At 42.6% G+C, this 26,855-nt stretch overlaps 1 protein-coding gene across 6 annotated transcripts in view; it reads left to right on the top strand.

The window, feature by feature from the left end:
* Positions 1–26,855, top strand: part of DTWD2 (DTW domain containing 2) — a 191,771-nt gene that overhangs the window by 53,315 nt on the left and 111,601 nt on the right. For all 6 annotated transcript variants that reach the window (XM_073344786.1, XM_073344787.1, XM_073344789.1 and 3 more), the window contains exon 2: positions 26,620–26,710. In XM_073344786.1, coding sequence (XP_073200887.1) covers positions 26,620–26,710 — 91 coding nt within the window. The remainder of the gene's footprint in view (positions 1–26,619; positions 26,711–26,855) is intronic.

The following is a 26,855-nucleotide window of genomic DNA, read 5'->3' as shown; positions in this document are numbered from 1 at the left end:
TAATATGTAGGTCTGGGGGCACTAAATCCTCCACAAGCACTACGTGATTACCCAGATCTTTCTGTCTGGGAAATGGGACTTTAAAAATAAATAAATACAAATAAAAATCCTGCCAAACATGTTCTCTAAATGTTGTTAGAGGCTTACTAACTCTGAGGATACAGTCAATCAGGCATCAAATGGGAGGAAAAATAGTGGTAATATTCTCAAGCTCCATGCACTGAAGACACCAGAACAAATTGATATTTCCAATAGTTTGAGAAGATATTCATATTATGATCATGTCTCTTTTATTGTATGTTTTGATCAGTGGTAAAATGGTTAACAATATTGACACTGAAAACATGATTCTAGGCTTTATAGTTAGCAATTGAGATTTCCCAGTGTTACTCTGACTCAGGAAGATATTGCTAGCAGTATTGGCTATGTTTAGTTGACAGTTTGAAGGTTTTCTTCAAAACTATATGGGCTACAGCGTTTTAATTAATTAATAAAACGTTTAGAGTCTGGGAGCAAAAGATAGCAGCCAACAACAAAAGTACTGACTTGCCAATGAATTGTGAGCCAGCACAGTTCGACCCCAGTGTCAGTCATCCTCTGACTAACCCTTTGTCCCCTCTTTCAAGAGTCCATATCTTTGCACTCTCTTATGACATTCAGATGAATACACGTTACTTCATTATTGTACATCATTTTTCTTCTGCACTCGTGTGGGAAGTGGATATGTTTACTCTTCGAAGCTGAGTGTTCCAGAAGTTTTCAAACAGAGCTTTGGAGTGGCTTCTGTTGATACTAAACATGAAAGCCACTTGGGTGTGCGGGGTTTGTAGCAATTTTATTTGCAATTGGATTTGTTGGGTTCTGTTGCTGAAAAGAATCAATTTTTGTTATCCAAATACATTTTTGAAGGCCTAAAAGTTTTACTTTTTATTTTGTTATGCTGCGATATGTTGGTAATTTATATAAAAAATGGTAAAGCTTAATAACAGGAATAGGGTTGCCAACTTTTTAATTACAGAAAACTGAACATCCTTGCACTGCCCCCTACCCCCCCCTTCCCTGAAGCCCTGACCCTTCTCTGAGGGCCCCCTCACTCCATCCACACACCCCCGTCGCTCACTCTCCCTCACCCTCACTCAGTCACTCATTTTCACTGGGCTGGGGCAGGCGGTTGTGGGGGTGGGAGGAGATGAGGGCGCTGGCTGGGGAGGTGGGCTCTGAGGTAAGGCTGGGGATGAGGGGTTTGGCATTCAAGAGGGGGCTCCAGGTGGGGCCAAGCCATTCAGAGTGTGGGAGGGAGCTCCAGGCTTAGGCAGGAGGTTGGGCTGTGGGAGAGGCTCTGGGCTGAGGGTGAGGGCTCCGGGGTGGGTCCAGAATTCAGGGATTTGGAGTATGGGAGGGAGCTCCTGACTGGGGCTGAGGCATTCGGAGTATGGAAGGGGCTGAGAGGTTCAGGCTTTTGGAGGCAGTTTGGGTGTGAGAGGGGGCTCAGGGCTGGGGCAGGGGGATGGGGCACAGGAGGGATGTCGTGTTGCTGGCTCCAGGTGGCGCTTACCTTAGGTGGCTCCTGGAAGCAGACAGCATGTCCGGCTCCTAGGCAGAGGGGCGGCCAGGGAGTTCTACCCACAGGTGCCGCCCCTGCAGTTCCCATTGGCCATGGTTCCTGGCCAATAGGAGCTCCAGAGCTGGCTCTCAGGGTTGGGGCAGCACATGGAGCCTCAATGGCCAACCCTGGACCTTGGAGCTAGAAATGCTGGCTGCTTCTGGGAGCCACACCAAGCCAGGATAGGCAGGGAGGCTGCCTTAGCCTCACCATGCCACCAACTGTATTTCCAGCAGCCCAGTCAGCAGTGCTGACCGGAGCTGCCAGGGTCCTTTTTTGAGCGGATGTTCAAGTCGAAAATCGGGTGCCTGGCAACTCTAAACAGGAAGAGTAAATGGCTGAGAGGACTCTTTAATCAGTGACAGTGTAATTAATTCCACATTAACTGGACATGGATGACTTGGACAAAAGCTGTTTTGTATGTTTTGGACATTTAATAATCTGCATGCAAAAAAATTTGCGTTGACAGGTGTTTTGGATTCCAATCTGTTTCATAATGTTTCCTGAGAGACTGTGCACTTCTTCTGGAGACTTCCAGTGGCTCCCCAAAATATAACTGTGCTCCCCGTTTCCTGTGTCACTTCTGTCCCCTGCACAGTAGCTCCCCAGTTATCTCTCTCCTCTCTTAATGGCCTCTCTCCCATGTCAGATGGCTCCACAGTAACACAGTTCCCTCAGGGAAACCCACTGTTTGCTTAAAACAGAGATTGAATAAGAAGGAAATCAAGCTTTTCCTAATTAGGCCATGTTAACGGTCTTTCCATGTTTATGGAAACTTTAATAATCTAAAAATTTTTAATATCAGTGGGCTTGGCTCCAGAGCATATTGAGACACAAAAATGTTACAAAGGCATTGCATTGAAAGAAACTGGTTTTTAAAATATGTATTATCATTCACAAATAATTGTGCACATGTGCAGTAAGTATGTTTACTAAGAACCTTATGAAAAGTACTGAAGTAAATGTATAGTTGTTGTTTGAGATACTGACATTAAAATATTAAGTGCTTGTGAATATCTTTCTACACACAAACCGCACTCACTTTAAAAAACTTCAGTTCCATATTATGGAGTAGCAATACAGTGTACAAAATGTCATGTGTTAACTGAAAGGCATGTTGACTTATATGAGTACAAAGATAATTTGGTAGGACATATCATTGAACTGATCGAAACTGAACTTTATGGGAGCACAAAATAAAGTAGTATATATTGTTCCGTGACTGAGGTTTGGTATGTGAAGTTTCCATCTGAGACAAGTGGCAAATTTGCTGAAAATCAGGTTTATTAGCAAATATGCTGACAGTCCCTCAATTAATTTAGCACTAGGGGGTGCTACTGTAACAAGCCATCTATCAAGTCATAACAAAGCATGCACTTTGAACACACAGGCTTTCTATGTAAACGTATACAAAGATGGCACATAATGAAAAATGTAGATTAGATGTCTGCTAATGGAAAAGCATACGTTAGGAAATAGCTGCTGTGTGGATATTCCCCATATTATGCAGCATGGATAAAAGCGTTTTTACTTGTCTTTTCTGTTGTATAATTTATCAGCCTCTCTGATTTGTTTCAGTTCATGCCCTCAAAAAAAATTCATTTTCTGCTTTTCATTGTCATTCTCACTACATCAGTTTCAGTGATAATAATGTGATAAGGGAAATGTATGTCACACCCTACAGGGTGAGTGTAGACCTAATCTTAGAGGGGTAGAGGCATTCATTCCTCTAATTCAGGAGAAATACACAGCAGAGGCTACTGAAAGTCTAGTTAGTCAAACAGATGTTCACCACATTTATTCAGTACAATGGAAGCTCATAGGAAATGGAAAATAGCAAATTCTGTAATGTTAATTAGTCCATAAGGACCTATGACACAGAGGCCCACTGGTGGTTCACTACTCTGTAAGCAACTCTTGTCAGGCTTGACATACTCACTATACCTAATACATTGCTGTCATAATTTATACCCTGAAGGTGGCATGTAATAGATACTGGGAAAAGTAATAATATTTGATAATATGCTTGTGTGATGTTTGTACGGGGTGTGTACAAAGTTATGGTTATCTGCTAGAATCATGTTCTTAAAATTAAGCAGTCTGCCTTAGACAAAGGAATGGGTATGTACTTGTCTGACCAGGCTGGTTATCAGGCAGAGACAAAGAAGGTACTTTTCCATGCAAGGTAAAGCAATCCAACTAACGAGTGGGGAGATAGCCTCTTACATATAAAGACAGGAGTCTGAACCTAAAGTAATTGAATCAACTGATTGCATACAATGTTACTGTATTATAGAAATGTATAAGGTAAAGTCTTTTATGAAAGTCTGTGACCCACTGGTGATTAATAATAAAGTGAAATGTATGCATTAACATTGTGTGAGGAATTATGGATACACACTGATATTATGCTTTAAAGTCCGTGAACAAACACAGGAAGGAACAGGTTTTATCCTAGACACCTGTGAAGGCAGCTATCTACCTGTTGCCAATGTAAATTACACAAAGTGGAATCGAAACAATGGAGACCCTGTTTACTGACAAATCAGCAGAGAGATGGGAAGTCAGCAGGAAGGGAAGAACAGCAGGAAGCCTTCCTGGCTCTTGAAACAGACAGTTGAAAGTTGGGGTGATATAAGGTGGGCAAAAAGACAGTTGAGTGCTCCGTTACTTGGGGAATTCAAATGGATGGAGCTTTTGAAATCTCAGAACGTTGGACTCTTAAGCAAAGGGCCTTGAAGTCTCTAGGAACTACATTTAGGTAAGAAACCTGCTGAGGCTAAGATTGTAACTTGTTGAAATTTAAGGTTTTTTTTTAGTTTTAGAAGCGTATTTTTCTTACTTGCTTGTCTTTATTCCTTGTACTTGAACTCACTTAAAACTGATAGCTTTTTGATTAAATCAGTTTTTTACTTTTAATCTAAACCAATCCATTTCTGTGTTTGAATTGAAGTGACCGTTAACTCCACTTAAAGTAATAAGAGTCGCTTTTGTCTCTTTAAAGGAGCAACTAACTTTATTATTTCTCTGAGTATTCCAGGAGAGGGCTGGACACTCAAGACAGACAGTTTTAGGGAAATTCAGTACTGAGACTGTGATGGGGTTGTCCTGGGAGTACTAACCAATGCTGGTGAAGACTTGCAGGCGGAGAGGGGGGCCGCTGTTGTATTGTATGCAGGCTGTTGTATCAAAGTGCACAACCAAAGCTTCACAGCACACAGATGTGCAGAGCACTGTTTGTTTGTCTGCTGGCTGTTGGTAGCTGGGCTGTGAGCCAGTTGGGCAGAGGATTTCAGACATCCAGGGTTACAGGCTCTTTCTATGCTGTGGGCCTGATTCTGTCTCAGTAGTATAAATTAGGACTAACTCCACTTAAATTAATGGAGTTACACAGATTAAAAATGGGTGAGGGGTGAGAAGAGAACTTTGTAAGTACAACCGTGCTTTTATAACCAGGTTGTACCATCTTCATTAGACCTGGATATAACAAACCAGGTCTATATCTAGACCTGATTTGTTATATCCCAGGGGGACGGGGGCGGGAGGGATAGCTCAGTGGTTTGAGCATTGGCCTGCCTAAACCCAGGGTTATGAGTTCAATCCCTTGAGGGGGCCATTTAAGGATCTGGGGCAAAAATAAAGGATGGTACTTGGTCCTGCTGTGAAGGCAGGGGACTGGACTCAACTTGGTGACCTTTCAAGGTCCCTTCCAGTTTTGTGAGATAGGTATATCTCCATATTAAAAATTAAACACTGCTGAGTTGTGTCCACACAGGAGTTATTTTCACAATACAACCATATGTCATCTGTGTTTCTGCATCCACACCTAAATGCCTTTGTATCAATGCATTCTGGGAAAATCTGGGTAGCTGCTTCAGCAGAAAAAGAGAGTCTAGGGGTGTGCACAGAGTGGCACCAAGTGCATGTTGGGCAATGGACTTGAGGACATCCTGCTGAACAGAAAGCTGAGAGGAAGGAGGACCAGCCAACGTAATATGCAGCTATGGTTAGAGAAGGGCCTGCCTGACCAACATGCTCCGTTGTAGGAAGACAGCCATGTAGCAGTCTGAGGCCTTGTCTACATTGCAACTTTACAGAATGACATGGTTAGCTACCATATTAATGATGTCGGGTATAACCATAACCTATTTAGACCCAGATGTGTTGCTTAATGGTTACAAAGTTAAAAATTATAGAGTAGACTGACGTTCTTCAGAATATAGGCATCCATTTGAGAAACTGAAATCTTCAGTTCTTGGGTTTGAGGATAACCTTCCTTGTATATGTCAATGTACTGTTAGAGCTGTGTGAATTTTTTTAGCAAATTAGTTTATTTGCCAAAAATGCATTTTTTGGGTTGAATTTCTTGAATAATTTCGGCCAATTTAAAATGGAGATAAATTCTGAAAAAATGAAAATATTTCATTTTGGCACCTTCAAAATTAAATGTGGGGAGTTTTTTTGTTTGTTTTTGTTTTTTTGAAATAATGTTTTGTTTCAAAATTTAAATGTACTTAGCAGCAGCAACAAAAATCCCATAACAGGATGAAAATGAAGCAACATTTTGCTGAGAAACCAAATAAGTGTCAGGTTTGATCAGATTTTTCGGTTTAACTATGAAGCTGAAAAATCAGGGTTTTTTTGCCTAGCTTTGTCTACTATTGCCCTTTTAAAGCACTGTTGCAGAAAACTGTCTCAATGAAATGATAGCCTCAGAAAAAGGTTTCAAGTCTGTACTCCCTTGGTCAGCTTGCTGAAGTAATTACTTCAAAACACAAGGCCTGAAATAAGTAAACCTGCATTGCTACATTATGTCGCAAAACCAAATACTTGTATTTGTGCTTGCACAACTGGTTGAAATACCCATGGACTCTTTGCTACTGATTCGGTGTTTTTGTCAATTGTTGACTTTTTTTTCCTTAACTTGAATCATAGTATTTTCTATTTTACTATCCCCACTGGATTCTTAACATCTCTCATGAGATCTGTGATAAAAATAATCCATTGTATTTATGTTGCTTGTGCCTACTTCCAAGCTTCTGAGGCACAGATGAGGAACTATAACGCTGGTAAGGGAAAACTTCCATTTAACGTCTTAATCTTAATGGCTTGATCTTAATGGCTGAGCTTAAAAACCACTGCTACCGCCCCTGGGAGGGCATGGATCAGTGTTTGTCGTGCTCCCTGCCAGTACCTTGCTCAAGCTGTGGAAGTTAATGATCCAACCAGCGGACCAAATTAGGTTATGAATCCTGGTCATGTGCCACTTGAGGCATGTTACGCATACGCTAAGAAGAAGACGACCACCCCTTATTCAGCAAGTTTAACTTCCACCCCTTATTCAGCAAGTTTAAGGCTCTGTTAACTCTCTGGAATCAGGCTTGTCAATAAGCCAACTATCTCTCCAGGCTATAGACCCAAGATGCATGAAAACATCAACAATATCCAGCTCATTAGTTCTTGGTTTCACTGCCAATTTTATTTTTCTGAGTCCAGGTCTCTGTAACCACTCTAGTGGTATATAAGCTAAACCCAATTGTTTTATTCTTTCTTATTATTTAAATTGGCTGTATTTTCCCAACTTTCATTATAATACGAACATAATCCAAAATTTTGGAAGTCTGTTCTTCTATTGATTTGTATGGGCTTTATGTTGTTAATTCCCATTATTAATGGTAATTATCCACATAAAGCCTGTTCTTTTCAATGGGTTAATACAATCCAGAAGTCCATCCTTTACGTTCAGTATCCTTTTCTCTTTATTGCCTTTTTTCTGTCTACTGCTAATCTGGGTAGTGGAAGTGAGTTCCTTTAAAACAAACATATTTGTAAAATTGTCATGAACCAGTACAGGCAAATCTACAGGCCTGCCCTTTATTGTAATGATTATGAATATTACTTGCCTGTAAGAACAGTTGTTTGCCCTGGAGAATTAGAGTAGAATTTTGGAGGCCCAATTAATACACATGCTAGGGTAATGGGCACTATACAAAGTCTAAAATAGGGTCTCCTTGCCTAAGTATTAACTATGTGATTAATCTACCATATCTAGCTGCAACTCTGCATTATATGTAATTTAGGCCCTTGCTTTTAGGTTCTCACATATGTGAAAATATTAATAATGAAAGAGTTTTTAGGGCTAAACTTAACACCCTCCTCCCAAACATCCTAATGTCAAAATTCAGACTGTCATCTTCTCATCTCTTCTCTCCCCCAATTTCTTTAAACATTTTTCCATGTGACTGGCTGTCTCTTTGGAGAATTTATCAATTCCTAAATAAAATCCAATCCACTCCCCTGCAAAACTTTTTAATTCTACAAAGAAAAACGTTTCCTAAAAATTGGAAATTGCTATCACATTGTTTCCCTGGATTTCTTCAAAACTAAATTTAACACACATGCATGTGCGTGCAAAAACAGAATGCCTATTTAAAAAAATGCATAGAGTATGAAATGGTAATAAAAGGAAATTCAGTAATGATTTGTAAATTATTATTAAACAAGAAACATGGATACACATCATCTTTGTTGTGTTCTTTGCAGGAAGAGTGCACTTTATCTGTCTTCATTTTTTTTTCCAAGTAGTATCCTAGGTGGCTTACTCTTCCCCCCACCCCCCACCCCAAAAAAAACCCCAAACAAAGAAAATAATATTGCTGTCCTTAAACAGAACTCTGCATATGTCAGGAAATAAAATTACTTCTTCCAGGCCCTCATGCAGAAATATGTGATTTTTCTTGTCCTGTTTGGGCTTAAATCTGAAAAGAATGGCACCTTACAAAGATTATAAGTAATGCTTTCAGATGTTTTGCTACAGTAGTTCAAATTCAGACTACTTCAGTTGAGACTGAAAATCATTAACATCTGATGGCTGTTTGGTGCCATCTGCAAAATGAATTTGCAGCGTCAGTCCACTTTCTATTGGACAGGTGTCAACAGAAAATCCAGGATCAAAATTGACACTAATTGGCACCCTTGTTTGCAGTCTGCAAAGAGGCCATAAGTATGAATGCACACACAATCTGAATGAACAGCCCTGAGATATGGACATTTTAGGCTAGATTTTCGGAAGAGCTTAGTACGTTGGGGGCGGAGCTTATTTCAAATGTGCTGAATTACTTTGAAAATCTAGCCGTGTCATACAGGGAACTGCTGTGTGCTGAGTGCTTTTGAAAATCTGGCTGCAATTGTGGGTCCTGAGCATTTGCAAATCTGGCCCTTTGTATTAGAATGGTTGCATAGGTAAATTGTTCTGTAGCAGAAATGTAGCAACATTTTTTACTTGAAGTACTGATTGTTTTCTTGACATGTTATGTTCATCTATTTAATTGGCCAATTTTGTTCTTATTAAGCTGGCATTGATTCAGAATTAACTTGATTGAAGTCTATGGAGTTACTTTGGTTTCCACTGATATAACTAAATGCAAAATTTAGCCCGAGATTTTGATGGCTTCTTTAAGCTAGCTGATTGCCCTAGGCAGGAGGAAGGGGGGAGGCATGAGAACTCAGCGCACCTCCTCCCCCTTCTCTCCCCTGCCTTCTGCCCACAGCAATCAGCTGGCTTTCTTCATTCCGAAGGAAGGGGGGAGGAGCGAGGACGCAGCCTGCAAAGTAAAGGGGAAGGAGGTGGTGGGGGGGAGAAGAGGTGGGTCAAGGGTGGAGGTTTGGGGGAAGGGGTGGAGTGGGCAGGCTGAGGGTTGAGTGATGGCGATCCTGACAGGGAACACAGCTCCAAAGATATTAGGAGAGTTGGTCGTCTAATGACTTGCTATAAAGAAATTTACCAAGGAAAAAAAGGGAAAGCAAAACAACAATCTCTCCATGTGTTTTTTCGAGTTCAGAAAGAGGAGCAGCCGGACAATCCACCCTCTTCCACTCTGTGACTCCACCACCTCAACCAAGCTTCATACTCAGCAATGATGATTGTAGTATTAAACTGCTTGTTTAAAATGTATATAATGCCTTTTGTCTGGCAAAAAAAAATTTCCCTGGAACCTAACCCCCCCCCCATTTACATTAATTCTTACGGGGAAATTGGATTCGCTTAACATCGTTTCACTTAACGTTGTAGTTATGTTCCTGAAAAATGCGACTTTAAGTGAGGAGTTACTGTACTTTATTGGCAAAAAGAAAAGGAGTACTTGTGGCACCTTAGTACACCTTTTCTTTTTGCAGATACAGACTAACATGGTGGCTAGTCTGAAACCCATACTTTGAGTGCAGTGTATGAAGGAGGGCCTCGAGTAAGGGGCAGCAAATGTCTGGTACATCTTATTACAGCAATGTATAGCTTCTGATCATGGATTCATTAATTCACTAATTGTATCAATAAGTATAAAAACATCATGAGCAATACTACTTAAAATAGCTTTTAAATATGAATGTTTGTTTTGCAGCTTAGTTATGTATCTATTTGCAAATAATGTTTTTCATATAATACTGCATTTAAAGAGAAAACATTCTGTAATGTGTCACTTTCTTCATAAAATTAGCTATGATATATTCCATCATATACACAGGCTGCATATAGAAAGATTGAATGCTTCTGCTTCAGTATTGTTTAACTTTTCATAGGAAGCAAAACTCAACTTGCTTCTGATTTTCTGGGGCAGACATAATACTGGGAACCAAGTATAATAGGAAATGTTTTGAAAATTGTACTCAGTATGCTATACACATATCCCTACATAACTCTACAGCCAGCTTTAAAAAGAAACTTGTAATCACTACAGAGGTTTACATGATACAGAAAAGGTGTCTTTAACATAATTATTAATATCTGGAAAATTATTTATATGGAGGTAGTAATAGATACAATTTCTATTTTAATATTTCTATAGATATTAAGAAGTGTGCCTTTGCCATATCAAATAAAGGGTTTGATTCTTCACTGTACCTGAACAGAAGGGCTGACAAAGGCAGAGGGCAGCTTTAACTTAAGACTCTGATATAACATCCCTCGGCCTGGGATCTATGACCAGTGGGGAATGGGCCATAGCAGAGCCTCGCTCTATCTCTGCCTTGCTCTCTGCCCTCTCTTCTGCACCCTGACGTCCCCTGGATCTCCCTACCCTGGTTGTCAGAGTTCTGGTGCAGGAGGTGGTGATAGCAACTGGCGGAGAGTCACTCTAAAGAGGGGGAAGGGGGAATTTTCCAAGGCAATACTCTGGTCTCTTTACATAAGATACAAAGTGAGTTTCATAGACCAGAGAATCTGGCCCCAAATGTATAAGTAGTACAATTAGCTGGGTCATCTAAAAATAACAAATAATGGGTATAGCACATATTTATATTACTTTATTTTTTTATACTGAAAGGCCAGGAAGAAACTGACTAGCATATTGCAAAATAGATATAGTGCTTGATTTACACACATGAATGAGTTTCTTACTAGATATATGTATCTTCACTGTCATTTAAGGATCTAATACAAAACTTATTGAAGTCAATAGGAAGCTTTCCTTTAACTTCAATGGGCTTTGTATCAAACCTTAAATGTAATTATAAATAGTTTTGCAAAGAGTTAACAGAAACCCTGCATAGACAGCCTGATCCTGAACTGCTGCAGTTTGTGGGAGCTTTGCCATTGATTTCAGTGAGCGTAAGATCAAGCTCTAAATATCTTGCAATTCAAGGGTTAAATTATGCTTTCCATATTTAAACCAAATAAACTTTAGTGAGAGTTTTTTACATGCGCAGACAGTTGAATGTAGTGCAAAATAAGCATGAGCAGGGACCATGCAGTGCTGCAAAAATACAGAGAGGCACATGTGATCATTAGAGCTGTAATGCTTAGCAGAACAGATGGATTTTCAGAAGCTAGTCAAAAGAGGAGGGCTTTTGGCATAGACTTAGTTGGGAGGCTATTCCAAGAGTAAAAAAATGTATGTATTTGTTTATGTATGGCTTTAAATCACATTCTATCACTTTTGATGTTATCTGGGAATTCAGCTTCTTTCAATCAGTTGGTGTGAGTAAACTTGAGAGGAACAAGAGATGCCCTGAAAAAATTAAAGCCACAATAATTGCTTCAAACAAGGCACTTTAAAAAACCCCAACAAAACCCCCAACCCACCTATATTCATAATTTAATTAAGCAATAAGACATGTCAGAGTTGTATTGTACTGGGCTATTGCTGCATCCTGAGAAATGGTGATATCCTAGTATTACACATACCTTGCAGTGTTTTAGCGTGTAAAATATTCTTATAGGGTACTGCCATTACTGATGTATTAAATCAGGGCAATTGTATATTAAAAAAATGGACAAATGGATTGCCCTGTTGTGTTGTAAAACTGGCAAAAGGAAGAACTCCAATGACAATTCCTCTGAAGGAATTATTGTCATCAGTTCAAGAGGGGCACATGGTTATACTAACCCACAGAATGAGCAGCAGGGCCTATCCATCAGATCCACAGAAGGCCAGGGCCATCTGTGCAGAGACACTGACAAGAATACTGCTCCTTGTCAGTATAGCTCCAAAGTTGTTGTACACACTGCCAGGCACTCCTCCAGGATTCAGATTCAGAACCCTGGGCTTCTTGGGTTGCCTGCCATGGAATGGGAACCAGGTAATACAGCATCAGACAAGGTGAAGGTGAAACAGTCATTCAAGTTTTTCAGCACAGCAGCCCAAGGCGTGGGAGACTGCATTTAGAAGGGCCTTTCTCATATGCCAGCTGCCAACTGTGTGTTGGACACAGGAATGTAAACAATGGTTTGTTAAATGTGAATTAGTCCTAGCCAAATTGGGGACTGTTGGCAGATAGGGCATGACTATTTGCCAGACTTTGAGACCTAGCTTAAGGTATCAGTAATGGGTTGTTATAGAGGAGTAGTCTTTCACTTAAAGGTGAGGTAGATTGTTTGGGGAGAATGGGTTGCCTAATAAGGGCAATTTTTTTACACAGGTTTCATTGTCTTGAGTTCTGTCATCTTTTGTTATAACTCCTCCTGCAGTAATTTTCCCTCTTGTACCTCAGATTGTATGGAGTTGAAACATGGCATATCAGTTGTCCGTCAACCTTAAGGCAATTATTATTTGGGGAAAAAAGGGTTTAAATGCCTGACTTTTTCTTCTTTTTCAACTTATCCAGAACTAGTTTCTAACACTGTTGCTCAAGAGAATGGAGAGGGAAAGCTGTAGCAGATTAAGGCTAAATCTTGTGTGCACTGGGGATCCAGTCCACCATTTTAAAGGGCTCTGCACTTTTGGTTGAGGGAAGAGGTATAGTACCTTCTGCCTCTGATCTAAATGATAGTAGTCGTAAGGAGACACCACTGGAACGCTCTCCTCCTCCTCCCCCCCCCCCCCCACATGACTGGGAGTGTGAGAGAAAAGCCCTCCAACATATCCAGCACCCCAAAGAGTTTATAGCTAAAATAAAGGTACAAAGAAATTTGGTGGGTAGTTAATTCTTGGTGTCAGTTGTTGCCATTGTATTCATTTGTTTTACATCCTGAAAAATGAATGTAGTAGTTAATGTTGGAAAACTGCAGTTGAGGCCTGAAAAATTTAATTTAAAAACTAAGTGTTTTTTATTTGTTTGTGAAAAAGCACTGAAGTCGTAATGCTATTTGCCCTCTAAACAGAAAAGTAGCAAAAGTAAATTTTTTCTCAGATTTTCCAAAATATATTTGCTCACAGTTTTAAACTCTCCATGCCAAGTCCTAGCATAACATAATCCCTGAATACTGTTTTAATGAGTTTGTATTAGTATAAAGTATGTGAAATGGAAAGGGGTAACTGTGTGGACTCTGTCCAGCTTTGTCAGGTGTGCTTTGACCTTAAGGTCTGTGGTGTTTTGACTTAGATGGGGGAGAAATCTGTTTAACTTGTATTTGAAGCATTCATCTACACTTGGCCAGCCGCATTTCCTTGAAAATATTGAGTCTGTGGCCTGACCTTGGCAATGTGCTTCGAACATGATGATGTTGCCACTAGTGAAAATAGTTCAAAAACATCAGCTTCCTTTTAACATTGCAAATACTGTTTCTAAAACATATGTTGTGACACACTTACATTCACATGGGTTTTTGGCCAGGAAAGTTTACAAATTCAGAATATAAAAACACAGTTATGTTGCTCTGCTTTGGTTGCTCTTTATCGTGGGATGAACTGTCTGAGTTCATTGTAAATATTAAAACTTGTTAATTGCATATATTCAGAATAAAGCTAAATGGCTACATTTCAGAAGACTCACTTGAGAGGAGGCACTGGGACCTGAAAGTGTGTACTTATTTCCATCCTCAGAATGGTGCCTGATTTCAAGAGCCTTGTGGGCATGGGTAGTGAGACAACGACTCACTGGCACGGCTCCTCCTGCTGGTCGTATGGGAATTAGCTCTTTCCAGCTTTTTTGGAGTGCCCTCTGCAGGCCCATGTCTCACCTGCTGCCGCCCCCCACCCCAATGTCCCTCCCGGACCCAGGTGCCTTTTACCCTGGGGTTCTGCCCCAGCAGTACCCCCACACTCTGGGTCTCCCCTCCCAGGGGAACCCACAGCCCTCTTAACCCACCTTGCCTCAGTGGCTATTGCCAGTTGTCATCTAGTCCCCTTTCTCTGGGGCAGACTGCAGTCTCTAATGGATTTACCAGGCTGGATCTCCCCAGCTCCTCTTGCCTTTCCCCAGCACTACTCCACTTCAGGTACCTGGCTCCCAGACAGCTAGCCGTTCCCACTCCAGGCCTAGAGTGAGACTCTTCTGCTTCTGGCCCACAGCCCTCTTAAAAGGGCCAGCTGAGCCCTGATTGAACTGGCCACACCTGTGGTCAGGTACTCCCTCAGCTTTTCCCAGCCCTCTCCAGGGCTACGTTTATTATTAGCTCCCTAGGGCAGCCCTCTCCCAGGACTGTTTTAATCCCTTCAGGGCTGGAGCGGGGGTGACCACCCAACTACAGCATGTTCTGACAGGTTGAAAATTAGACCTCAGAAAAGCACACCTATGGCCTGGACATACATAGATTTTATTTGTGTGAGAATGGAGATTCGAAGGAGACTGTGAGAAGGGGTTTTCATAGACCAGGCTATTTTATGGCTTTCTGCATCTTCAGCTTTATAGCATTCCTGCCCCATGACCACGATTCACAGCAGGCTTGACACCAGGAAAGGGAAACATTGCTTGGCTGGTCTTAGTCGTGTTGGGAAACACTGTAAACAATAAACTGCACACAACATATTATAATGACAGGTTTCAGAGTAACAGCTGTGTTAGTCTGTATTCGCAAAAAGAAAAGGAGTACTTGTGGCACCTTAGAGACTAACCAATTTATTAGAGCATAAGCTTTTGTGAGCTACAGCTCACTTTCTCAGATGTATATCATGGAAACTGCAGCAGGCTTTATATATACACAGAGAATATGAAACAATACCTCCTCCCACCCCACTGTCCTGCTGGTAATAGCTTATCTAAAGTGATCATCAGGTGGGTCATTTCCAGCACAAATCCAGGTTTTCTCAACCTCCACCCCCACACACAAATTCACTCTCCTGCTGGTGATAGCCCATCCAAAGTGACAACTCTTTACACAATGTGCATGACAATCAAGTTGGGCTATTTCCTGCACAAATCCAGGTTTTCTCACATCCCCCCCACCCCCATACACACACAAACTCACTCTCCTGCTGGTAATAGCTCATCCAAACTGACCACTCTTCAAGTTTAAATCCAAGTTAAACCAGAACATCTGGGGGGGGGGGAGGGGGAGGAAAAAACAAGAGGAAACAGGCTACCTTGCATAATGACTTAGCCACTCCCAGTCTCTATTTAAGCCTAAATTAATAGTATCCAATTTGCAAATGAATTCCAATTCAGCAGTTTCTCGCTGGAGTCTGGATTTGAAGTTTTTTTGTTTTAAGATAGCGACCTTCATGTCTGTGATTGCGTGACCAGAGAGATTGAAGTGTTCTCCGACTGGTTCCAGTCCACACAAGAGATCCACTTCCTGGACACTACAGTGCTAATAAACAATGGTCACATAAACACCACCCTATACCGGAAACCTACTGACCGCTATTCCTACCTGCATGCCTCCAGCTTTCACCCTGACCACACCACACGATCCATCGTCTACAGCCAAGCTCTGCGATACAACCGCATTTGCTCCAACCCCTCAGACAGAGACAAACACCTACAAGATCTCTGTCAAGCTTTCTTACAACTACAATACCCACCTGCAGAAGTAAAGAAACAGATTGATAGAGCCAGAAGAGTTCCCAGAAGTTACCTACTACAGGACAGGCCTAACAAAGAAAATAACGGAACGCCGCTAGCCGTCACCTTCAGCCCCCAACTAAAACCCCTCCAACGCATTATTAAGGATCTACAACCTACGCATTATTAAGGACCTACAACCTATCCTAAAGGATGACCCAACACTCTCACAAATCTTGGGAGACAGGCCAGTCCTTGCCTACAGACAGCCCCGCAACCTGAAGCAAATACTCACCAACAACCACATACCACACAACAGAACCACTAACCCAGGAACTTATCCTTGCAACAAAGCCTGTTGCCAATTGTGCCCACATATCTATTCAGGGGACACCATCACAGGGCCTAATAACATCAGCCACACTATCAGAGGCTCGTTCACCTGCACATCCACCAATGTGATATATGCCATCATGTGCCAGCAATGCCCCTCTGCCATATACATTGGTCAAACTGGACAGTCTCTGCGTAAAAGACTAAATGGACACAAATCAGATGTCAAGAATTATAACATTCATAAACCAGTCGGAGAACACTTCAATCTCTCTGGTCACGCAATCACAGACATGAAGGTCACTATCTTAAAACAAAAAACTTCAAATCCAGACTCCAGCGAGAAACTGCTGAATTGGAATTCATTTGCAAATTGGATACTATTAATTTAGGCTTAAATAGAGACTGGGAGTGGCTAAGTCATTATGCAAGGTAGCCTGTTTCCTCTTGTTTTTTCCTACCCCCCCCCCCCCAGATGTTCTGGTTTACCTTGGATTTAAACTTGGAGAGTGGTCAGTTTGGATGAGCTATTACCAGCAGGAGAGTGAGTTTGTGTGTGTATGGGGGTGGGGGGGATGTGAGAAAACCTGGATTTGTGCAGGAAATAGCCCAACTTGATTGTCATGCACATTGTGTAAAGAGTTGTCACTTTGGATGGGCTATCACCAGCAGGAGAGTGAATTTGTGTGGGGGGGTGGAGGGTGAGAAAACCTGGATTTGTGCTGGAAATGGCCCACCTGATGATCACTTTAGATAAGCTATTACCAGCAGGACAGTGGGGTGGGAGTAGGTATTGTTTCATATTCTCTGTGTATATATAAAGCCTGCTGCAGTTTCCATGATATGCATCTGAGGAAGTGAGCTGTAGCTCACGAAAGCTTATGCTCTAATAAATTGGTTAGTCTCTAAGGTGCCACAAGTACTCCTTTTCTTTTAACATATTATAAGTAAACAAAATGTGTCTTTCAATTTCAACATTAGTTTTTTAAAAACTTTTTACATTTTAAAATAAACTAGATTAAAAAAACATGGGAGTGGCTTCCTGCCCCAGCATGTGAAGAAAATTGGGAGTGACATCATTCGACAATTTCAGAACATTCAACACTTTTACTAAACTTAAACCAGTATGGTATTGTACTTACACTAGGGTGGCCTGGGATTGGGATCACTGCCTGGCATTGCCTTATAATAATTTTCCAGATACAGAACTCTACAACTGAAAACAGAGGAAACAACATCTTTAGAGAATTCTGAACCATAGTGAAATTACAGATACACGAGTAAAACTGTCCACCTCCCAAAGGAAACCTTTAGTTTGCCCTTGTTGATGTAGACATGAATGTTCCCTTATCACCTGTCTTGATTCTCCCTGAAGAGAGCCATTACCACAGGGCACATTTGGGCAGAAGGATTCCCCTGGAGAGACCTCTTCCCTCTGGAATAAGCCCAGACCACTCTTCTCGTGTTTTTCTTTTTGGATCCAAGGCTGCAATTCCTACTCAGTTTTAACTTCAGCCTGCTGTGCATTGCAGGATTGTGCCCACAAACTTTAAAAAATAAACAAAAAGGTACAAAATACTCCTTTTGCCTGGATGGCCTTCAGAGTGTAGGCTTCTGTAACCTTGACGCTCCATTTGTGGTTGTGGAACAGGATTTCTGCCATTCTATAGTCTAGGGGAAAGGTTCTTCCCTTTCCCACTACTACCCCTGATGAGCCCCACAGTTTGCAGGCTAGTAATGTGGGCTGTATATAGGGAATTGCCTCTAAAAGCACAGTAACCATGAGGCATCAAAATGAGAGCACAGAAATAAGCATGGTGCCCCCAGAATGGGATTGTACAAAGACATAGTCAACATAATTGGGTGCCTAATTGGGTGCCTAAACTTAAATCATGTGTATATACACATGTAAGTAATTAAGTTTTATTGAAAAATACTTTGTTTGCAATTCCTTCAAATCAAATTACAGATGGACAGTGTCGAGTTTATAATGTGAAAATACTTGCTTTCTTTATGTTTAGAATGTCCATTTATTAAATTTTAACAAAGTTGAAAAGTCACCAACCAAAAATACAACCAAGTGTGAAAAATGCAAAAAGGAACAGAAAGGAGGGGGGTTTATATGAAACAGAGACCCAGAAACAAAGTAAATTGTGTCTGAGAAACTTAATTATAACAAACACAGTTCAGGATTCACTGGATGCCATTTGCTTCAGTTTATAGAAGCTGGGGGGGAAATGTAGCTCTTTAAACTGGAATTCGGGAGTTAAGAATTTACTGTTTTGAAACAGATTTATTCAGTGCGTATTCACTCCTAGGCCCTGGTCTACACTAGGACTTTAGGTCGAATTCAGCAGCGTTAAATCGATGTAAACCTGCACCCGTCCACACAATGAAGCCCTTTATTTCGACTTAAAGGGCTCTTAAAATCGATTTCCTTACTCCACCCCGACAAGTAGATTAGCGCTTAAATCGACGTTGCCGGCTCGAATTTGGGGTACTGTGGACACAATTCGATGGTATTGGCCTCCGGGAGCTATCCCAGAGTGCTCCATTGTGACCGCTCTGGACAGCACTCTCAACTCAGATGCACTGGCCAGGTAGACAGGAAAAGAACCGCGAACTTTTGAATCTCATTTCCTGTTTGGCCAGCATGGCAAGCTGCAGGTGACCATGCAGAGCTCATCAGCACAGGTGACCATGATGGAGTCCAAGAATCGCAAAAGAACTCCAGCATGGACTGAACAGGAGGTATGGGATCTGATGGCTGTATGGGGAGAGGAATCCGTGTTATCAGAACTCTGTTCCAGTTTTCGAAATGCCAAAACCTTTGTCAAAATCTCCCAGGGCATGAAGGACAGAGGCCATAACAGGGACCCGAAGCAATGCTGCGTGAAACTGAAGGAGCTGAGGCAAGCCTACCAGAAAACCAGAGAGGCGAACGGCCGCTCCGGGTCAGAGCCCCAAACATGCCGCTTCTATGATGAGCTGCATGCCATTTTAGGGGGTTCAGCCACCACTACCCCAGCCGTGTTGTTTGACTCCTTCAATGGAGATGGAGGCAATACGGAAGCAGGTTTTGGGGACGAAGAAGATGATGATGATGATGAGGTTGTAGATAGCTCACAGCAAGCAAGCGGAAAAACCGGTTTTCCCGTCAGCCAGGAACTGTTTCTCACCCTGGACCTGGAGCCAGTACCCCCCGAACCCACCCAAGGCTGCCTCCTGGACCCAGCAGGCGGAGAAGGGACCTCTGGTGAGTGTACCTTTTAAAATACTATACATGGTTTAAAAGCAAACATGTGAAAGGATTACTTTGCCCTGGCATTCGCGGTTCTCCTAGATGTAGTCCTAAAGCTTTTGCAAAAGGTTTCTGGGGAGGGCAGCCTTATTGCATCCTTCATGGTAGGACACTTTACCACTCCAGGCCAGTAACACGTACTCGGGAATCATTGTACAACAAAGCATTGCAGTGTATGTTTGCTGGCATTCAAACAACATCCGTTCTTTATCTCTCTGTGTTATCCTCAGGAGAGTGAGATATAATTCATGGTCACCTGGTTGAAATAGAGTGCTTTTCTTCAGGGGACACTCAGAGGAGCCCATTCCTGCTGGGCTGTTTGCCTGTGGCTAAACAGAAATGTTCCCCGGGAAGGTTGGGAAGGTTGAGGGGGTAGTCACGCGGTGGGGGGAGGCAAAATGTGATCTTGTAACGAAAGCACATGTGCTATGTATGTAATGTTAACAGCAAGGTTTACCCTGAAAGAGTGTAGCCACTGTTTTATAAAATGTGTCTTTTTAAATACCGCTGTCCCTTTTTTTTTCTCCACCAGCTGCATGTGTTTCAATGATTACAGGATCTTCTCCTTCCCAGAGGTTAGTGAAGATTAGAAAGAAAAAAAAACGCACTCGTGATGAAATGTTCTCTGAGCTCATGCTGTCCTCCCACACTGACAGAGCACAGACGAATGCGTGGAGGCAAATAATGTCAGAGTGCAGGAAAGCACAAAATGACCGGGAGGAGAGGTGGCGGGCTGAAGAGAGTAAGTGGCGGGCTGAAGACAGGGCTGAAGCTCAAATGTGGCGGCAGCATGATGAGAGGAGGCAGGATTCAATGCTGAGGCTGCTGGAGGATCAAACCAGTATGCTCCAGTGTATGGCTGAGCTGCAGCAAAGGCAGCTGGAGCACAGACTGCCACTGCAGCCCCTCTGTAACCAACCGCCCTCCTCCCCAAGTTCCATAGCCTCCACACCCAGACGCCCAAGAACGCGGTGGGGGGGCCTCCGGCCAACCAGCCACTCCACCACAGAGGATTGCCCCAAAAAAAGAAGGCTGTCATTCAATACATTTTAAAGTTGTAAACTTTTAAAGTGCTGTGCTTAAAGTGCTGTGTGGCATTTTCCTTCCCTCCTCCACCACTATGCGGTCCCACCAGTCTGTGCTTGTTTCCCGAGCCCAGAATCGGCGTACCACAGCATGAACCTGCCCCATTAGCACCATGATGCATGCATTGGCAGGGCCCATGCTTTCAGAGAAATCTGTGTCCATGTCCTGATCACTCACGTCACCGCGCTGACGTCGCCTCCTCGCCCGCTATCGCTCTGCCAGGTTCTGGTGCTGCATATACTGCTGGATAATGCGTGTGGTGTTTAATGTGCTCCTAATTGCCAAAGTGAGCTGAGCGGCCTCCATGCTTGCCTTGGTATGGCGTCTGCACAGAAAAAAGGCGCGGAACGATTGTCTGCCGTTGCTCTGACAGAAGGAGGGGCGACTGACAACACGGCTTACAGGGTTGGCTTCAGGGAGCTAAAATCAACAAAGTGGGTGTCTTTACATCAAGGAGTATTTCAGGCAGGACTTCACGGAGGGTTCCAATAAGAAATGGTGCACCTAAGTTATCGTTCTTATTGGAACAAGGAGGTTAGCCTGGCCTCTGATTGATACATGGCTAGATTTACCTCGCTGCACCTTCTCTGTGAGTGACTGCAGTGTGACCTAGAGGAATGAGTCCCCTAGACAGGGGAGGAGGCAAATGAGTACAAAACAAATCTGGTCTATTTCTTGTTTTGACCCACTCCATCTATCTTTTACATCTTTGGCTGGCAGCAGATGGTGCAGAAGGACTGCATGCCATCTACATCTCATGGCTGCTCGGCAGAAGATGGTACAGTACGACTGCTAGCCATCTTCATCTCTTGCCTGCCTGCCAGAAGATGGTACAGTACGACTGCTAGCAGTCCGTATTGCCTGCCTGCTCACCATAAGATGGTTCAATAGGACTGACTGCAGGACTAAAGAGAATGACCTGGTCAAGTCACTCCAAATTTAGTCCCTGCGCCCATGTCTGCCCAGGCGCTCCCAGCCGACGTGGCCAGGAGCACCATGGACATGACGAGGACGACTACCAGTCATACTGCACCGTCTGCTGCCAGAAGGCAGTGGGTTGCTGCTTCTGTGTAGCAAAGCCGTACCACGTCTGCCAGCACCCAGGAGACATAGGGTGACGGTTACCTGAGCGGGCTCCATGCTTACCGTGGTATGGCGTCTGCACAGGTAACTCAGGAAAAAAGGCGCAAAACGATTGTCTGCCCTTGCTTTCACGGAGGGAGGGAGGGAACGGGGGCCTGACGATACGTACCCAGAACCACCTGCGACAATGTTTTAGCCCCATCAGAGTGCTCCATTGTGACTGCTCTGGACAGCACTCTCAGATACCCGATTGTTTGCCGTTGCTCTGATGCAGGGAGGGGCGACTGAGGACACGGCTTACAGGGTTGGCTTCAGGGAGCTAAAATCAACAAAGGGGGTGTCTTTACATCAAGGAGTATTTCAGGCAGGACTTCACGGAGGGTTCCAATAGGAAATGGTGCACCTAAGTTATCGTTCTTATTGGAACAGGAAGGTTAGCCTGGCCTCTGATTGATACATGGCTAGATTTACCTCGCTGCACCTTCTCTGTGAGTGACTGCAGTGTGACCTAGAAGAATGAGTCCCCTAGACGGGGGAGGGGGGGGGAAGCAAATGAATACAGAACAAATCTGGTCTATTTCTTGTTTTGATCCACTCCATCTATCTTTTACATCTTTGGCTGGCAGCAGACGGTGCAGAAGGACTGCATGCCATCCACATCTCTTGCCTGCCTGGCAGAAGACGGTAGAATACGACTGCTAGCAATCCTCATCTCCTGCCTGCCTGGCAGAAGATGGTACAGTACGACTGCTAGCAGTCCGTATCACCTGCCCGCTCACCATAAGACGGTTCAATAGGACTGACTGCAGGACTAAAGAGAATGACCTGGTCAAGTCACTCCAAATTTAGTCCCTGCGCCCATGTCTGTCCAGGCGCTCCCAGCCAATGTGGCCAGGAGCACCTCGGACATGACGATGACGGCTACTAGTTGTACTGTACCGTCTGCTGCCACAAGGCAAGGGGTTGCTGCTACTGTGTAGCAATGCCGTACCGCGTCTGCCAGCACCCAGGAGTCATAGGGTGACGGTTACCTGAGCGGGCTCCATGCTTGCCATGGTATGGCGTCTGCACAGGTAACTCAGGAAAAAAGGCGCGAAACGATTGTCTGCCCTTGCTTTCACAGAGGGAGGGAGGGAACGGGGGCCTGACGATATGTACCCAGACAATGTTTTAGCCCCATCAGGCATTGGGATCTCAACCCAGAATTCCAATGGGCAGCGGAGACTGCGGGAACTGTAGGATAACTACCCACAGTGCAACACTCCGGAAGTCGACTCTAGCCTCGGTACTGTGGAAGCGCTCTGCCGAGTTAATGCACTTAATGCACTTAGAGCATTTTCCGTGGGGACACACACACTCGAATATATAAAACCGATTTCTAAAAAACCGACTTCTATAAATTCGACCTTATTCCGTAGAGTAGACATACCCTAAATCTCTTTTCTACAGTAAATGATGTAACTGGAAATCCTTAATTATCAACTTCTTCTCTTAATGCAGTGAGCTGGGTAATGTCTGAGAGAAATCATATATTTAATAGGATGTTTAATTGCAGGGAAGTACAAGAATGTCAAAGGTATGACCAATAAGAAAAGTTAGCTTCTGTCTAAACATTCAAGGCAAAGACAGCAAAAAACCTGTTGGGGATTGCACCTATTTGCGGTTATACTCCATTATAATCAAGTAGTATTCAGAAGGTTTTAATCTATACTTAACACCTATGAGGAAATATGAAAAATAAGACAACAATACACTATGCTGGAGCAACTTCCATACACTTACTCAAAAGTGTTGAAATGAAGAAATAAGCTAAATCATCAAAAACATTTCCCTGTTCATATGTACCCATCTTGAGATACTTAGTCTCAGCACACCTGAAAATGAGCGATGAGTGTTCAGTCTGTTTAAATCAGGCCCAAGGTATCTCAAGTTGAGCACCAGAATCAATGGGCTCTCTTTCAGATTTGGCTGTAATATGTGCACTACTACTAGAGAAAACTTAATGGCTTGAATGGTAATTTGGGATATATACAGCTAAATATCTACAACCTATCCTGAAGGATGACCCATCACTCTCACAGATCTTGGGAGACAGGCCAGTCCTTGCTTACAGACAGCCCCCCAACCTGAAGCAAATATTCACCAGCAACCAGAGAACAGAACCACTAACCCAAGAACCTATCCTTGCAACAAAGCCCGTTGCCAACTGTGTCCACATATCTATTCAGGGGACACCATCATAGGGCCCAATCACATCAGCCACACTATCAGAGGCTCGTTCACCTGCGCATCTACCAATATGATATGTGCCAGCAATGCCCCTCTGCCATGTACATTGGTCAAACTGGACAGTCTCTACGTAAAAGAATAAATGGACACAAATCAGATGTCAAGAATTGTAACATTCAAAAACCAGTTGGAGAACACTTCAATCTCTTTGGTCACTCGATTACAGACCTAAAAGTGGCAATTCTTCAACAAAAAAACTTCAAAAATAGACTCCAACGAGAGACTGCTGAATTGGAATTAATTTTCAAACTGGATACAATTAGCTTAGGCTTGAATAAAGATTGGGAGTGGATGTGTCACTACACAAAGTAAAACTATTTCTACTTGTTTATTTCCCCTCCTACTGTTCTTGTAAAGTGCTGGAAGTGGCCCACCTTGATTATCACTACAAAATGTCCCCCCCGCCGCCCCGCTCTCCTGCCTGTAATAGCTCACCTTACCCAGTCACTCTTGTTACAGTCTGTATGGTAACACCCATTGTTTCATGTTCTCTGTGTATATAAAATCTCCCCACTATATTTTCTACTGTATGCATCCGATGAAGTTAGTTGTAGCTCACGAAAGCTTACGCTCTAATAAATTTGTTAGTCTCTAAGGTGCCACAAGTCCTCCTTTTCCTTTTACAGCTAATAGAGTAACAGAGATTTCACTGATGAAAAAAGGCTAAGAGCGTCTGATCGTAAAGAAAGTGGAAGCATATGCTTGCTTAACTTAGGATAAAATTTTCTCACTCGTTACTTTGTAAGGCTATTTCTTATACTATGTAAGCTTTTATTTTTGCTTGTTTTTTTATAATCAACAAAGCTTCCTAGAGATAGTTTCTGGATTTACGGTGGTGTAAATCCTAGATTAACATAAATTTAAGATCTCTGGTGAGAGCTAGTCCGAAGTTGGGGCAAGATATAATTGAATTGAAACGTTTCAGGACTTGAAGGGCCAAAGGCCTTCACTGCATACTAAACTCAGGATTGCCTTTAAATTGAGTCCTGTCCAGTCACAAAAACCCTTAATTTTAGTCTGTTTGTGCTTTTAACTCAAATTCACTGGCCTGTCATATAGGCTTATAGGTCATATAGGCTCAAGGTCAAGTTAGCACAACTCGTCAGCTGTTAATATTACTATGCTAACTCCACTTGAATGCTGCTAGTCCTCCAGTGCCTTCCAACAATTCCCCTCGTGCTCTCAAAAAGGACAGAAAAGTCTTCTCACAACTTGCTGAGAATTCATAGAGCATTGCAGCTTACTGCAGTGCAAAGGGCCATCAGCTTTGCCCCCAGAAGTCTTAGTGCCATACTCTTGTGAGTGCAGTGCAGACTCAGCCACCCAAGTCTTTTTGCAGTGCAGCTGCTTTCTCAATCTAAGCCAGCGGTTCTCAACCTGCGGGCTGCATCCGGCCCAATTAGCACACAGCTGCGGTCCAGCTCAGGTAAGTGCTAAAGGCTGTCCTGCATGGCGGGGTCCAGGCTACCCTGGCACCCAGCGCAGTGGGGTTTGGGCAGCCAGCTGGCTCCGCGTGGTGGGATCTGGGGTGAGCAGCTGGCCCCGCGCGGCAGGGGTCCAGGGTCAGGTTCCATGCTACCGTTGCCCTGCCACCCGGCCCCTGCGGCCCAGGTAACATGCAATCATAAAAAAGTTGAGAACCACCGATCTAAGCTAAGTCAGGAGAATAACTCAAGTTAACTTTGCAGTGAAGACATATCAATTTAACGTACTGTGAACATATGCGGGTGTGCTCAGTAAATTTTAAAGGGAAAAACACGTTGACCATAAGGAGTAGTTGAAAATGGGGACCTTAGGTTTACAATGGAAATAATGACTTTTAGCTTTTTTTTTTTTTTTAAGCCTAAGGGAAAGAAATGTATTTAGATGATCCTGGTTTTTGTAATCTTGTTGGTACGAGGAAAATATTTTGTTTGTTTTTTGTCACCAATTCTAATATGCTATTAGCAATATTTGTTTTTTATTTATTTATTGTTGGTTAGCTTATGACCCAACTTATTGACATCATTCTTATCCTCTGATATTATCTCTGCTCCACTATATTACACTGCATCTCATTCTGTGCTTCTCCCAGTGCCTGGACCTCCAACCAACTCTTCTTGTATACCAGATAACAACAATAATGTTCAAAACACTGTCTTTTTATATTCGTCTTCTATAAGACCTTTCATCGAGTACAGAACAACTTTAAACAGCTAATTTGTTTTGTACTGTTTGTGTCTCTTAGACTGTAAATTTCTGAAACAGTGACCATGTCTTCCTTTGTTTCTACATTTCCAAGTCTTCTGATAAATATAGTGTGGAATAGTAAATAATTACAACAAAATAATATATTTGGGATGTCTGTGGTTTGTTGTGCATACAAATATGCCTTCCTCTCTGTGCTTTGTATTATATTATTGACTCCTTTATTTGGGATGGAAGACAGTGGTTGATTTCTCACTTGGTCAAGGCATAGCCACTTATAAATTGTTTCCCTTGAATAGGTTGAAAATGAATTATTTGAAGTGCCTTAATCCCCACTGAATTTTCTAGAGCATGTTTCTGAATACTGCTCTCCAAAGTTATTGAAATACAATCTTGTTTGTTTTTACAGATAATAGCAATATCAGCAACAGAAAGTTTATGTCAGCAGGTTTGTGTAGGTGCAGTCTGCTGTACAGGAAAGTACTAGCACAACTCTTGGAAAGGGATAAATGTTTTACATAATAAAATTAATAGTGTGTATGACTAATTGTCAATGTTTTTTTTTCCCCTTTCCATCCTGTAGCCGTCCTCAGAAGGTGTGTTTGTGTCCATTCTTCCCTGTACATCCTCTAAAAGTCTCCACCTGCTTGTATATAATTCAGCATCCAGCAGAGGTGAGTAAGGCTATGGGAATTGTCAGAGTTCAGCTAGAAGCTTACACAGCAAAGGGTGTTAGAGAGGGCAAGAGGAAACAATCTTGATCAGACATGTGCAACAACTTCAGCTTTGAAAATAGTTATAAAGGTGAACAACTAGTTC

The sequence above is a fragment of the Lepidochelys kempii genome, chromosome 5 (genome assembly GCF_965140265.1).
Source record: "Lepidochelys kempii isolate rLepKem1 chromosome 5, rLepKem1.hap2, whole genome shotgun sequence".
Lineage (NCBI taxonomy): Eukaryota > Metazoa > Chordata > Testudines > Cheloniidae > Lepidochelys > Lepidochelys kempii.
Note: the sequence above shows the minus strand (reverse complement) of the source record. Positions and strands in the feature narration are given on the sequence as shown.